The 15,187-nt window shown below is 38.9% G+C and overlaps 1 protein-coding gene across 3 annotated transcripts in view; it reads left to right on the top strand.

The window, feature by feature from the left end:
• DDX58 (DExD/H-box helicase 58) overlaps nt 1-15,138 on the top strand; it is a 40,091-nt gene extending 24,953 nt beyond the window's left edge. For 2 of the 3 annotated variants that reach the window (XM_030294019.2, XM_030294018.2), the window contains exons 12-18: nt 872-1,007; nt 1,733-1,881; nt 4,052-4,142; nt 6,963-7,133; nt 8,581-8,732; nt 12,088-12,231; nt 13,847-15,138. In XM_030294019.2, the coding sequence (XP_030149879.1) occupies nt 872-1,007; nt 1,733-1,881; nt 4,052-4,142; nt 6,963-7,133; nt 8,581-8,732; nt 12,088-12,231; nt 13,847-14,143 (1,140 nt within the window). In that variant the 3' untranslated portion in view covers nt 14,144-15,138. Of the gene's footprint in view, nt 1-871; nt 1,008-1,732; nt 1,882-4,051; nt 4,143-6,962; nt 7,134-8,580; nt 8,733-12,087; nt 12,232-13,846 lie in introns of those variants that run through there. The other variant, XM_030294020.2, reaches the window with a different exon arrangement.
• Nucleotides 15,139-15,187: the final 49 nt, after the last annotated feature.

Below are 15,187 nucleotides of genomic sequence, written 5' to 3'. Positions count from 1 at the left end.
CAAAAGGTTCCTATGAAGCAAACTTTAAAGTTACCCCATTTAGCATCTTCTCTGCCTACTGAAACTTAATACTAGTAGAAACAGGATGGAAACAAAGGCTGGGATTCTATGCCATGCCTCTAGCATTGCTATGATTGACATGATTGAAAGAAATTGGGGGATGATGACCATTATTGTAGATATGTGATTGGTGACAGTCATCTTGAAAGTTCATTAGGTGACTCCTGCTACCTTATCTTGAGCATATGTTTTCTTACCTTTGGCAAAGCCACAGGCTCAGAAATCCAGAGTCTTTGGTTGCTTACTGGTTAACCAAGAAGTTGAGAAACAACCATCACCTCTGCTCATCATGCCATTGAAAGTATTTAAAAATGCACTCAGTCTGTATGCATTTTTGGAATTTAATGAATTTAGTTGAATATTTGGTGTAGGTGGTCAGCACCATCATTCTGAACAGGTGCAGTTGCAATTCAGTGATGGCTTTGGATGTATGAAGAGATTAAGTCGAATGTCTGAATCATGAGGCAAGTTGATGTGGAAATTGATTTGCTCTTGTTCTTGTTCTTTAATCTTTGACATGGATTTTTCTTGTAATTTCCTCTTTCTCTTCCAAGGTGGAATTCTAAATTCAAAATGATCCTAATTAATGTATGATTCTAGCTAATTCAGATTTTTAAAACAATATTTGGTTCAAAGGTTTTATTGCAGTTCCATTGGAGCCATTCATCTTAAAAAACTAAGTTGGAATAGATTTGAGAAAAGTTTATTTTGCCCCTCCCCTACTCATGCTAAGTACAGCTAATTGAATTTTAGTACAGTGAATGCATTAGGCATTGGAGACACACTGAAACCCAGTTTTCATTTTCAACAGAAATATAATGATGCCCTCATTATCAACGAGCATGCGCGAATGAAAGATGCTCTGGATTACTTGAAAGACTTCTTCACCAACGTCCGAGCGGCAGGATTTGATGAGATTGAGCAAGATCTCACTCGGAGATTCGAAGGTGGGTGGTGTTTCTACAGGAGGAAGCCATTGGAACCTGGTGACTCCAGTGGCAGCATACTTACATTGCGTTATATTTAGTGTGCAGTGATGCTCAGGGAGTTGTCCCGGGCTCAAGAAGATCTTATGTAGATAGGACTATGAATCATCAGTGAAATCTGGTACTTAAGGAAAAAAATCCGTTGCTTAACATTATTTCTTCTTGTTAAGAAGTAAAATAGGATTTGCGAAGTATACATCCCATAGAAATTATAATAGGTAGTAGCATTTTTTTTGGTTTAACTTTTAGTAATTTTACAAAGGTTTAAAGATAAAAAAAAAGTGGTCAGTGGTAATCAGCATACTATAATTTATATGTACTTCTATACAGAAGAAAACCAAAATCGCCCATAATCTCACTGCTCTCATATTTAGAAAAATATAGGAAAATTTTAAATGAAAAGTAAGTCCTTCTCCCTCTCTCTCATTTTGGCTTGTAGGAAAGTATTTAGTATACATATGTGTAGCTCAGTGGTGTGCTGCTAAACATTGGGGAACCAGCTCTCTGGGGCAAAAATAAATATGCATTTATTGCTACATTTAATGTTTCATTAAAGCAGTGGTTATTGCTCTTAAAATTCTGGTCAAGGATTGAGAGATTAACTACTTGAACTCTAGCTAATGGTCACAGTGTGTTCTAAATTTCTAGAATTTGTAAGCCATTTATAGAATGTTCCCCTTTTGCAGAAAAGCTGCAGAAACTGGAAAGCGTTTCTATGGATCCCAGCAATGAGAACCCAAAACTCAAAGATCTCTGCTTCATCTTGCAAGAGGAGTACCACTTAAACCCAGAGAGTAGAACCATCCTCTTTGTGAAAACCAGAGCACTTGTGGATGTAAGCTTCTTTCTTCTTGTGGATTACACATCGACCTAGCACCGTTTTATTGAAAAGATTGTCCTTTCCTCACTGCTCTGTAATCAGGCACCTGTATATGTGTGGGCTGTTTCTGGGCTATTCTGTTCTGATTATCTCTTTGTTTATCCTTATATTAATACCTCACTGTTTTGATCAATAGTTTCTAGTAAGTCTTGGTACCTGTAGAGCAAGGACTTCATATTTTTTAAAAATTTTTGGTCAATTTAAAAAATCATAACCATTCTCTGGGCACGTAGTGGTATCTTCCTAGAGTAAATGTTCATTTTACTATATTTGCATCTCAACTAATGCAGTTGGACATTTCTCCATAAACTGATTAGACGTCCATATATCTTCTTTGGTGAAGTGTGTCTGCACATCTTTTGCCCATTTTAAAATAGGATCTGATTGGGTTGTTAACATATTATTGTTGAGTGAAAGTTTTTAAAGTTTATTTTGACATAAAAGTCCTCTGTGAGAAATGTGATTTGTATATATTTTCTTCTGGTCTTTTAATTCTCTTAACAGTATCTTTTATAGATTGAAACTTTTAACTTTTTACAAAGCCTAGTTTATCAATTTTTTCTTTTTGTGGCTTGTGCTTTTGGTATTGTACATAAGAACTCTTTGTTTACCCAAGATCACAAAGATTTTCTTTCTTATCTTCTCGAAGGTTTATAGTTCTGCATTTTACATTTAGGTCTACAATCTATTTTGAGTTATGGGTTGAGATGCTTTTTTTCTTTTTTTATGTGGATAGCTAATTATTGCAGCTCTATATGTTGAAAAGACCGTCCTTTTTCCATTGAATTGCCTTTGTAACTTAAAAAAAAAAATCAGTTGACTGTATTTATATAGGTCTATTCTGGATTCTTGATTCTGTTCCATTCATCTATATCCATCTGTCCTTTAACCCATCCCATACTGTCTTGATTAGCTTTATATAGTGTGAGTCCTCCAACTTTTTTCCTTTTTTCAAAATTGTTTTAGCTATCTTCCTTTGCTTTTCCATTTATATTTTAGAATAAGCTCATTCACATGTATGAAAAAATCTGCTGGAATTTTGAATGGAATTTCATTGAATCAACAGATAAAATTGGGGAGAGGTAACATCTTAAAAATATGGAGTCTTCGAATCCATGACCATATTATCTCTCTTTCTTCGTTTATATGGGGCTTCTGTATTAGTATCTGTATTACTGCTGATAAAAAATTACCTTAAAACTTAGTGACTGGTAGTAACAAACATCTATTATCTTATAATACCTATGGATCAGGAGTCTAGAAACCACTCAACTGGATGTTTCCGGCTCAGGCTCTCCCAAGGCTGTAGTCATCTTAAGGCTTTACTTGAGAGGCTCAACTTCCAACCTTAGGCTACCAGCGGGCCTCAGAATCTGTGCTTCTGAGCTCACTCATGTGGGCCTTTCCACAGGGTTGCCTCCGAGAATGACAGCAGGCCTCCTCTAGAGTGAGTGATCAGAGAGAGACTGCGAGAGTGAGCCTAATGTGGAAGTCATAGTCATTTTATAAGATCAACTTGGAAGTGATCATGTCTGCCATGTTTTTATTCATTAGAAGCATGTCAGTGAGTTCAGTTCATACTCAAGGGGATTACACAAGGATCTGAAGACCAGGGCTAGAGATCATTGGGAACCATCTGACGGGCTACCTACCACATCTTTGGTTTCTTTTATCACTGTTTCATTGTTTTCACATATAGATTCTGCACATGTTTTGTTAGACTTACACCTAAGTGTCAGTTTTTTAATGCTGTTGTATTGTACTTAGTTGCTTGTTGCTGGTGAACAGAAATACAACTGACTTCTGTATATTGATCTTATGTCCTGAGATCTTGGTAAATTCACTATTAGTTCTACACATTCACTATTCTGAGCATTGCTTTTCTTCATTTAAAAAATATCTTAGAGATTTTTTTTGTGTATATTTTGTGTCAGATCACAAAGGTCTTAACCACTACAGTTAATTATTGCATAGAATTCAGTGCCAAAAAGCATTTATTCTCAGGTTTGTCAGAAAACTGTTCACTAACTTAAAGGTTTTTTTTTTTTTTCTTCTTGCAGTATTTCAGTATTAATACAGATTTTATACAAATAGTGTCCAACTGATAATTGCTTTTGATTTTCAGGCTTTGAAGAAATGGATTGAAGAAAATTCTGAACTCAGCTTTCTAAAACCTGGCATATTGACTGGACGGGGCAAAACAAATCAGAACACAGGTACTTATATATAATGAATTAGAGTTAGTATACTATATATATAAGAATATTTATAATATATTCAAATTCTTTTCTAATACTTATATCAGTCTGGAGAAGTAAAACCAGTAGGAGGTTGTACACACATACATATATACATATATGTGTTGTTTATGTGTGAAACACATATGTTCATAGGCATTTGGGAGTTAGCATACATAGTTGGACTGGCAAAGGAAGTCTGAAATCCATAGAGCAGGTGGTCAGGAGCAGGCCTGACCTCCACAGGCGTGAACTGTTTCGAGTCTCTGAGCTCAGGGACTGATGCCGAAGTCCTCTTTCAAAGGGCTGATTGTGGATCAGGCCAACCAAGGTTGAAACGTCTTTCACAACTTAAATGTCAAGTGATTAGGAACTTTTTTTTTTAATGTTTATTTATTTTTTGAGAGAGAGAGAGACAGAGCAAGAGCAGGGGAGCAGCAGAGAGAGAAGGAGGCACAGAATCCGAAGGAGGGTCCAGGCTCTGAGCTGTCAGCACAGAGCCCGATGTAGGGCTCTAACTCACGAACTGTGAGATCATGACCTGAGCTGAAGTCAGACACTTAACCGACTGAACCACTCAGGCACCCCTGATTAGGGACTTTAATTACATCTGCAAATTCCCCTTACAAAAACACCTAGATCTGTTACTAGGTACTATAGTTCAGCCTAGCCAAGTTGACACATCAGAAAGCCATCACAATGCTCAAATGCCAAAAATTTGTAGACATTGCTTCTTCCCATATATCTGGTGGGAAAAACCAGTTATTTTTTATAATATTGTTTGAGCATGTCACTCTTTTTCTCCAATTCTCAACCAGTAGATTAAGATAAGCTGGAAATAGAAATGTTCTGTTTTTATTTTATTGTTTTTTAAACTATTGATGCTTTTATGTGTATTATATATTTTAAAATTAAAAAAAAAGGTCAGGGGCACCTGGGTAGCTCAGCCAGTTGAGCATCTGACTCTTGATTTCGGCTCAGGTCATGATCTCACATTGCGTGAGTTTGAGCCCCAAGTCAAGCTCTGTGCTGACAGCGTGGATACTGCTTGAGATTCTCTCTTCCTCTCTCTGACCCTCCCCTGCTCACTTCCTTGCTCTCTCTCAAAATAATTAAATAAACTTAAAAAAAAAAAAGAAAAAGCTCAAGCAGACAATCCTGATATCTAGCTAGGGTGGTTGAAGCATGAAAGGATGCCTCTGTTATTATGCAAGAAGATCTAGTGTGACCAGCCCCCACCTGACATTCTTGCAGCTGTGCTCCCCACCCCTCAGTGACCAGCAGGGACTGGTCTTCACTTCCTTCCTCCTGTTTAGTTTTGTTTATAATAAGCAGTCCCCATCCTGTCAGTCCTCACTCATCACTTTTGCACTTATACAAAGTTTAAACTTCATGAATCTGAAAAGTAAATGCAGATTTTGAAAATTTAGCTTACCAAATGAAGTCCAATGCCACATTATGGCACTTGGAATTTAAAGTTCTCTGCAATTTGATTCCTACATGAGTTGATTTTCAAACTTTGTTATTTCTTCACAAATAGGCACTCAAAATATTTTCTTGTTTATTCATTTATCCATCCATCATCTATCTATCCATCATCCGTCCATCCACATTTGTTTGGAAATGGTACTCTGTACCAGTCATTGTGCTTATCCAAGTGGCCTTCCCCAACCTCCTAAGACTAGTTGAGGTGTCTCTCCTTCCCATCCCATAGATCCACTCTGCCTCCATTTCACTGCTCATCACATTGAATTATAGCTTCCTATTTATATTGTTCTTCTATGAGATCCTTATAGGTAAAAATGGACCTTTTAACCATTATATTTTTAGCTGACAAACTATAATTGCTGAGTAAATGTTTGATGAAGAAATGGGTGAATGTTTTGGCCTTAAAATATATCTGCAGATTTTGGCTGCCAACTTTTATGAATTCTATTAACTCAGAGGTGGAGACCATTGAAATTCTTTTTCTTCATAGTATATCCATGACTGAGAACTGCACACTCTTAGGGTCTCAGACTTAAATTCAGGCCTGGTTCTGCCACTAACTAGGCTGTCAGTTTATCAGACTTCCAAAGTCTTAAGGTCTTCATCTGTAAAGGGGAGTTATAACACTTTCCACATCAACCAAAAAGGGCTTTGTGAAGTTCCAGTGAATAAGTAGTTGTGAAACTGTTCTGTCAGCTGTAAAGTCCTGGACACATTCAAAGGCATTATGATTAGTTGTTGATAATCCCCCCCCCAAAAAAAAAAATCAGTATTTGTTTTGAGATAACATGACTCTTATCTCACACAGCTAGTTAGTCCCCCAGCTAGGATTTGAACTCAGGCAGTCTTGTGGCAGAGTCCAAATTGTTAAACACCACCATTATGTCCTCTAAAACAAGGATAAGAATAGGCCCTAGTGCCTAGGGTTATTTTGACATCATGGATATAAAGCACTTACTTTAGTATTTGACCACGTAGTAAGCATTCCATCATTAGTCGCTATTTTTCAAGGGTAAAGTTCCTTCTTTTTTTTTTTTTTTTTAATTTTTTTTAACGTTTATTTATTTTTGAGACAGAGAGAGAGACAGAGCATGAACAGGGGAGGGGCAGAGAGAGAGGGAGACACAGAATCAGGAACAGGCTCCAGGCTCTGAGCTGTCAGCACAGAGCCCGACGCGGGGCTCGAACTCACGGACCACGAGATCATGACCTGAGCCGAAGTTGGACGCTTAACCGACCAAGCCACCCAGGCGCCCCGGGTAAAGTTCCTTCTTTTGGTGACTTCTAAAATGCCCTCTGACTCTGATGCAGGGATGACACTCCCAGCACAGAAGTGTGCATTGGATGCATTCAGAACTAATGGAGATAAAAAGATTCTGATCGCCACCTCAGTTGCTGATGAAGGCATTGACATTGCTGAGTGCAATTTGGTCATCCTGTATGAGTATGTGGGCAATGTCATCAAAATGATCCAAACTAGAGGTAAGAAGAGCTTTGATGCCATTACTAAGTGACTGCCAGTTTGTCTGATTTGTGAGTGTGTCTGTCATTTAGAAACTTACTTTCGACCAGTCATTGTGCTTCTGGCCTTTCTCTTTTACTGACCCTTGTTTGGCACAGTGGACTTTGATATCATTGGCCCTAACAGTGACTTACTTGATCAGGATTGGGGAGTACAATTTTGTCCACTAATATATATCCCATTTTGATTCTTGTGCACAATGAGTACTGTTTAGTTGACCTACATTGACTGACATTTATGGAAAGATAATTCCCACTTGGATTATATATGTATAGCCAACATGTGGACCTCTCATGGTGGTACTTGTGGTACTGATGGATCCCTGTATTCTAGAAGAAAAACTCCATGGGATTTTTCTGTCCTACCTCAACTAGGTGATCTCCTAAGTAGCCTCTCTTCCTTTTTTCAATTTCCATACACACCGGCCACTTTACTTCCTGAAAAACAGCTTTGGGCATGTCACTCGCCTGCATAGGAACTCTAATAGGTCCCAATTTACATGATGTTAAAAAGGTCAAAATCCAGGACCAGTTTATCTTTCCGACCTATTTCCCGTTCTTCGCCTTTATTCATTATCCACTTCTGCCAGCCTGACTTCATCATTTTCTCGTTGTTGCAGAAAGTGCTCATGTACTGCTACTGATAATCGTCATTTTACCTCTTAACCTCTTCCCCTGATTCCATATCACCTGTCTCTAATTCCCCCAGCTGGCAATAGTTTTTGGAATGCACATAGTCCTTTACAGTGATCTTTCTTATAGCACTTATTGCCATCTATATTCTGATGACTGTGAACATATCTATTTTCCCATTTCCCTGAAGGCTTTGAGGGAGGATGTGTTCATTATTTGTCTTAGAGTGCTCGCTCACAATGTCATCCTGTGGGTTCATATTGGATTGTCTTCAAGGCAGTGTCTCTGATAACATGGTTGTCTAATCACCCTGCACCATGGGGACCCCAAGGAAGCCAGTCTAGTGTGGGCTCTTAGTTTAACATGTAGTTTAATATTCAGGTATATACCTGCATTGGAGCCCATGCTCTAACAGCTCACCTTTCCTGTGAAAATGGAGTTCAGTGAACCAAAGTTGAATTTTAATTTTTTTTTTTTTCCAACGTTTATTTATTTTTGGGACAGAGAGAGACAGAGCATGAACAGGGGAGGGGCAGAGAGAGAGGGAGACACAGAATCGGAAACAGGCTCCAGGCTCTGAGCCATCAGCCCAGAGCCTGACGCGGGGCTCGAACTCCCGGACCGCGAGATCGTGACCTGGCTGAAGTCGGACGCTTAACCGACTGCGCCACCCAGGCGCCCCCAAAGTTGAATTTGAGGAATACCCTTTTGTTGACTTATTCTTAGATTTACCAGGGTTTTAAGTCAAAGGCACCAAATATTTGTTTTCTGATAGGCAGAGGAAGAGCGAGAGGTAGCAAGTGCTTCCTTCTGACTAGTAATGCTGTTGTAATTGAAAAAGAAAAAATAAACATATACAAAGAAAAAATGATGAATGACTCCATTTCAATGCTTCAGACATGGAATGAAGCAGTATTTAAAGAAAAGGTAAGTCTTTTAATCTGTGTTACTTTTTCAGAATCTGACTGTAATAGAATACGAGCATAGTTGGTACCTTTTATCATATTGCTCTGAGTGTTGCATTAGAACAATAAGTTTATGCTTAAAATTTTGTCCTGCAGTGAACATCGGAGTCATTCTGATTTAAGTCTCAGTGAGATTAAAATACAAATTATTAGTGTTGATACTTGAAGTTTGGTTTTTAGTTAGAAAGGACAAACTGAGTTAGAACGACCCTTAAGTTGGGAGCTCATCTTGAGGACTACATCATAACAGGCAGGACCCTGCTCTCCCCTGTCTTTTCCTCAGGCCCCTCTCTCTGATATCTGGAGTCTTCCGAGAAGAGCTCCCAGTGCACTATGCATGTGGTAAAATGCTGTTGTGGCTGTGGATAGTAATGTGCACTTTGGAGTGGCGTTATCTGTTCAGTTCAGCCTCTTGGTAGTAACCTTCATTTGATTGTAATTTCCTTTATAACCCAGAAGCATGGAACCAGATTGGGGAAAATCAGGAAACATATGCACATGCACACACACATGTACGCATGTACACGCACCCCCACACTTTCTCTAGACCCCTTGTGGAGACTTTGATCCCAGAATCACTGCCACTTATGCGATATGTGACCTCAGGCATTAACTCTGTCTCTTAAGTCATCAGTCTCCACATTCATAAAGTTAGGAAAGTAATGGTATTTAATTCACAGGGCAGTTTGGGGGATAAAATGGGGTATGTGCATCGCTCAGCACAGTGCCTGGTACAAAGTAAGTGCTCAAAAAATGAGAGTTGTTATGGACAGAGGCATATGGGAGGTAGACTTGACCTTCACAAAGATGAACCTTACATTTCAGTAGACTGACTCCATAGTGTCCATATTTTTAAAAAGTAATAATCTCTTTTATCAAGAAAGTTTTAAGAAGTAGTGGTCTAACACTTATTTTAGGACATAAAATCTTAACGTTGTCAGTGGTTCCCCATTTTTTAAAAAATGTCTTCCTAAAGCTTATAAACTAAAATATTTAAAAATACTTCTTCCACAGTTTCATTGAGAATGGCAGGGAAATTTTTTAGTTCCTCTTAATTTTTCTTCTGAATTTTACTGAAGATAAGGGCTTTTCACTGTGCCACCTTCCCATTTTGTAGCATATGGGAATGTTGGCAATAAAAGTTTTAAAACCATAATAGCTTTCATCCCCATGCCCTAATTTTTGTCTCTTCCATTGGGTGACAAGCTGCTTAGACTCCTTTGTGGCAGAAGAAATAGAGTAAAAATCTTCCAGGGGAGATGGAGGCTGGGCCAGACACAGACATTCTTTTGTAGTCAGTGTGCCAGGACAGGAGTGGGATGAGAACAAAACAGGTTAAGTATCAACATGTTGAGTTAGACTGTTGAATCACATTTGGGATTCCCCTCACAGCCATAGAGAACAGGCAGAGATGGTAAAGGATGAGAGGGAGTTTGGGACAAGTGTGGCCGGGACCTGTTGGTAGCTGGTAATTTTGTTGGGGGTGTGTGTGGGAGTTCTGGCTCCCCATAGGGTCTCCCTGACATCACAGGCAAAAGGGTCTACCATTTGGCAGGGCTGAAAGTCATGGCTCTCCTCTTGGCTTTCTCTGACACCATGGGGTGAGAGTGTCAAGGTTCTTCGTTACAGCTCTGCAAGTGGAAATTTTGGTGCCCCACTCAGTCTTTGCTAGCATGGGTAGGGGTGAGGCCACCCTAAAAATAGGTTAGTTATTTACATACGTATATATATATATATACACACATACATACATACATACATACATACATACATTTAGGGGCACTTGGGTGGCTCAGTCAGTGTCTGACTCCGGCTCAGGTCATGATCTCATGGTTCATGAGTTTGAGCCCCGCGTCAGGCTATGTGCTGACAACTCTTGAATCTGGAGCCTAGTTGGGATTCTGTGTCTCCTTCTCTCTCTCTGCCCCTCCCCTACTCACACTCACTCTGTCTCAAAAATAAACTTAAAAAAATTTTTTTTATATATTTTTGAGAGAGAGAGAGAGAGAGTGTGTGCGTGCACAAGTGGGGGAGGGGCAGAGAGGAAAGAGGGAATCCCAAGCAGGCTTCGCACCATCAGCACGCAAAGCCCGATGCAGGGCCCAAACTCACGAACTGTGAGATCATGACCTGAGCCAAGATCAAGAGTCGGACACTTAACCGACTGTGCCACCCAGGTGCGCCCCTAGGCCGTAGTTTTTTGTTTTATTCTGTGATGTTTGGAGTAGAACAGTTAATGTCTGAAAGTTTTTTGGCTTGCTAGGCTGTGCCTTTCCAGGTCCTTTGGCTAGAGAGAGTAGGCTTCTGTTGAGATATTTTTTAAATTTTTTTTTTCAACGTTTTTTATTTATTTTTGGGACAGAGAGAGACAGAGCATGAACGGGGGAGGGACAGAGAGAGAGGGAGACACAGACTCGGAAACAGGCTCCAGGCTCCGAGCCATCAGCCCAGAGCCCGACGTGGGGCTCGAACTCACAGACCGCGAGATCGTGACCTGGCTGATGTCGGACGCTTAACCGACTGCGCCACCCAGGCGCCCCGAGATATTTTTTATTTGTGCCCATAGGCATTTCTGCTTGCTTGTTTCTTCAGCCCCTAGTCTGGATATATGAGGTGAAAAGAAAACCCAGGGAGTCACCACCATGTTGTTCTACCATGTGTGTCCTAGCTGCCTGCCATCCTCTCTTCAACCTTTGGAATCTTCTTAGGCTTATTTTCTCCATCATGTCCAGGTTCTTAGTTATACTTAGCCATGTCCTGAGGTTTGAAATAGAAGGCAGACATACTATATATACATTTAACTTTACTGTAATTCAACAATACTCTCCTGTGGTTGGCAGAGGAGAGAAAATTTTTTTAGATGATGGGGACTCTTCTGCCTGCTGTTCCATTTAATGGGTCTCTGCCCTACAAGTGGGTGTAGTCATGCCTGAAACAGTATATATCATATGTTTATTTGTGAGGGATTTAAAAAATTTTGCCAACTACTAAAGTAGAAAGCATGGTTCAGATGACTATTTTATGGACATCCTTAGTATTTTATGAGCATCTTTGATGAAAAAATTAAAAGACTAATTGGAGGTCACAGTTAAACACTGACTAACAAAGAATTAGGAGAACCATTAAAATAATCTATGGGATTTTTTTTTTTTAATAAACAAAGTCAGGTACTGTATGTTCGTGGAAGTTGTATATAAATGAATGATTACATACACGTATATGTGTATATATATACCTCCTAGTTGTACACAAATTACACTGATGATGTGGGTTTTTTTTTTTTTGTTTGTATTTTGCGTGTGTTTTTTTGCATGTAGGTTCTCCAGATACAGATTCAAGAAAAAGTCATCAGGGATAGTCAAGGAAAAGTAGAACCTGTACCTGATAAGGAAAATAAAAAACTGCTCTGCAGAAAGTGCAAAGCCTTTGCATGTTACACTGTTGATATCAGAGTGGTGGAGGTAAGCAGCCTTTTTAACAAAGAGCACTGGGTCATTTTTTAGCACTAATTAAAGCTTACTATTGGTGAGATATTTATAGTCAGACATTATTATTTTTATTGTTTTCATGACCATAGTCAATGTATTTTTAAAAAGCTAAACACGTTTTAATAGGAAATCCTTAACAATAAAGAAGAAAAAGAAGCCACTTAACTAAATATTACATAGCCATTAAAAATGGTTATGCTAAATGAATGGGGTATCTTGGATTCGATCCTAGAGTAGATAAAGAATATTATTATAAAAAGTAGTAAAATCTGTAGTTAATAGTAATGTTCCAATCCTAATTTCTTAGTTTTGACAAATGTACTATGGTGTGTGAGAATTGAGGGAAGCTGGGTGAAGGGTCTACAGGAATTTTCTGGATAATCTTGGAAATTTTTCTGTAAATCTAAAATAATTCCGAAGTAAAGTTTATTAAACAAAATGATCATGAAGCTTATGTATAATGAAAAACTTCTTACAAACTAATGAAGTGGGAAAAATAAGGATACAAAACTGGAAATATGCTAGGACTATAGCAGTGTGACCTAATAGCAATAATACCACCATCACTACCAGCAACAAAAAAATAAATTTAACTTTGTATAGAAAAAAAGACTAGGGGAAATATCTAAAATGCATTACTATTTTGCAGTGAGATTCTGTGATATTTTCTACTATTTTATGTTTTCTAAACTTTCTTTTTGGGATACAAATCACTTTTATAACGAAAACAAAGTATCTCATTTTAAAAAATAGGTTAGTTTTCTGAATTTTTTTTCCCTAATACTTTTGGATAAAACTTTGGATACAAAAATGTCTAAAGACAAAAGTTGGATATAACTCCATTGCTGCTGATAAAGGGGAGGCTCGTTCAGATGATGAGTTTTCAGGGTTCTCCTTGGGCTTCAGAAAGCTGAAGTCTCTAATCAGTCCCTCTGAGCAAGAAGCATATTAGGGGTGATACTAGCAAGTTCCCATGCCTTTAGGAGTCTGCTTCTTTAGCTATAAAAGGTCCCTTCAGCTCCAATTTGAGTGATTTTTCTTTTGAAATGGTGCTTTATGACTTTTCCCGAGGGGCTGGTGTGTTGGGGTCTGCATTTGTTCTGTACAGTGTGGCCTTTCTGAGGTTTACTCTAAAGTTGACTACAGGCAGAGCCTCTGAACCCTTTAGTCCCCAACCCTCTTCAGATCCACATTGACCCTTTGTTCTCTGTATCCTTTGGATTTTGCCTGCCAGGTGAATTCAGTCTTTGGAGATCTTCAATAAATACTCCCTTTTGTTTCTGAATCAATAAAGGGTATCTATTTTCAGAAGCTCAGTTCCCTGGAAACTTCTTAGTCCTCCTCTTCATGAGATGGCCCCTGTCACTTCACTTGTACCCTGACCCCCACCCTCAACTCCACCCGTGTAACTAGGAGTCAGGCCGCGTGGATTCTGGTCTGGCCTTCAGGTGAATGTGTATTTCCTTCTTACCCCATCTGTAAAATGAGTGGGATCCTACGTGCTCTTCATCTCAGATTAGGGTGGAGCTTTTTTAAATCACGGTTTTGTACTCATTTTAATGTTGTTATTCAATCCCTTCATCCGTAGGAATGCCATTACACTGTGGTTGGAGATGCTTTCAGGAAGTGCTTTGTGAGTAAACTACACCCCAAACCAAAGAGCTTTGGATATTTTGAGAAGAGAGCAAAGATCTTCTGTGCCAGACCAAACTGCAGCCATGACTGGGGAATCCATGTGAAGTATAAGATATTTGAGATTCCAGTTATAAAAATAGAAAGTTTTGTGGTGGAGGATATTGCAACTGGAGCTCAGAAACTATATGCAAAGTGGAAGGACTTTCATTTTGAGAAGATACCATTTGATGCTAAGGAAATGCCCAAATGACCTGGGTGCCTCATTCTTTAGCTACAGGGGATGGATGACCGACCCTGACTGAAGAAATTAGCCCCAGTGGGTACAATCATGGATTGCTTGTACCATTGTGAAGGTATTTGCCCAAGGCTTGTATTGAACTAAATATCTATCACTTAACTTTACCCTCTCTTTATGGCTTTCTGTAGGCCAATAAAGCTCTTAAGTACTTGGGAAAAATTAAAAAGCCTTAACTTCTTTTCCTATCCTTCCCCTTGCAACTGATCCCCAATGAATATCCAGTAGCCACTGGGTACACATTAGAATGAATGAATGAATTAAAGGAAGGAAGGAAAGAAATGTTGAAAGTTTTTTCTATGCTTCCCTTTCTTTCCTTAACCTGCTACTGTAAACTGACTTTTGCCCTTAATCTACTGACATTGTTCTTGTTAATACCAGTGCCTAATCCATCGGGCACTTCTTAGGCCTTCTCTCTCTTTGATCTCTTTGCTGCTTTTGGCCCTGTTGAGTACTCTTTTCCTGGAACCCCCTCTTGGCTCCTATTTCTGTTAGCTCTGTCCCAGTCTGTGCTGTTGATTCCTCTATGCTGATCTCTTAAATGCTGATAATTCTAAGGGTTCGATAAATATTCATATACATAGATATAGTAGTTACTCATATTTTCCATGTACCAGTGTGTGGCATGTAATCTTAAAATTCTGTAGGACAACTTTTAGTAATAGGAGCATGTAGATGATACAGTACTTCTTGAGAAATTGATTTGTTTTTATAGTTTATTGTACATCTTGCCCTATTTGTTTCCTTAACCCGTGCTGTTGTTCCCTTTGAATGGTCATCTCAAGCCATTTTGTAATAATAGTTGATGGTCAACAGTTTGGACTCTGTTCTCAGGTTCCTTGGATGAAACTGAGGAGATAAATTTGGCTGTCCTATCCACTTAAAAAAATCAGACTATGTATTCAAGTGGCATTCTTGTGTCATTAAACAAGGTTGCTGATGCCCTGAGAGTTGTTTGCGGTTTTCCAGACATGGGGACAACTGCCTGAGTTTTGCTGT

The sequence above is a fragment of the Lynx canadensis genome, chromosome D4 (genome assembly GCF_007474595.2).
Source record: "Lynx canadensis isolate LIC74 chromosome D4, mLynCan4.pri.v2, whole genome shotgun sequence".
Taxonomy (NCBI): domain Eukaryota; kingdom Metazoa; phylum Chordata; class Mammalia; order Carnivora; family Felidae; genus Lynx; species Lynx canadensis.
Note: the sequence above shows the minus strand (reverse complement) of the source record. Positions and strands in the feature narration are given on the sequence as shown.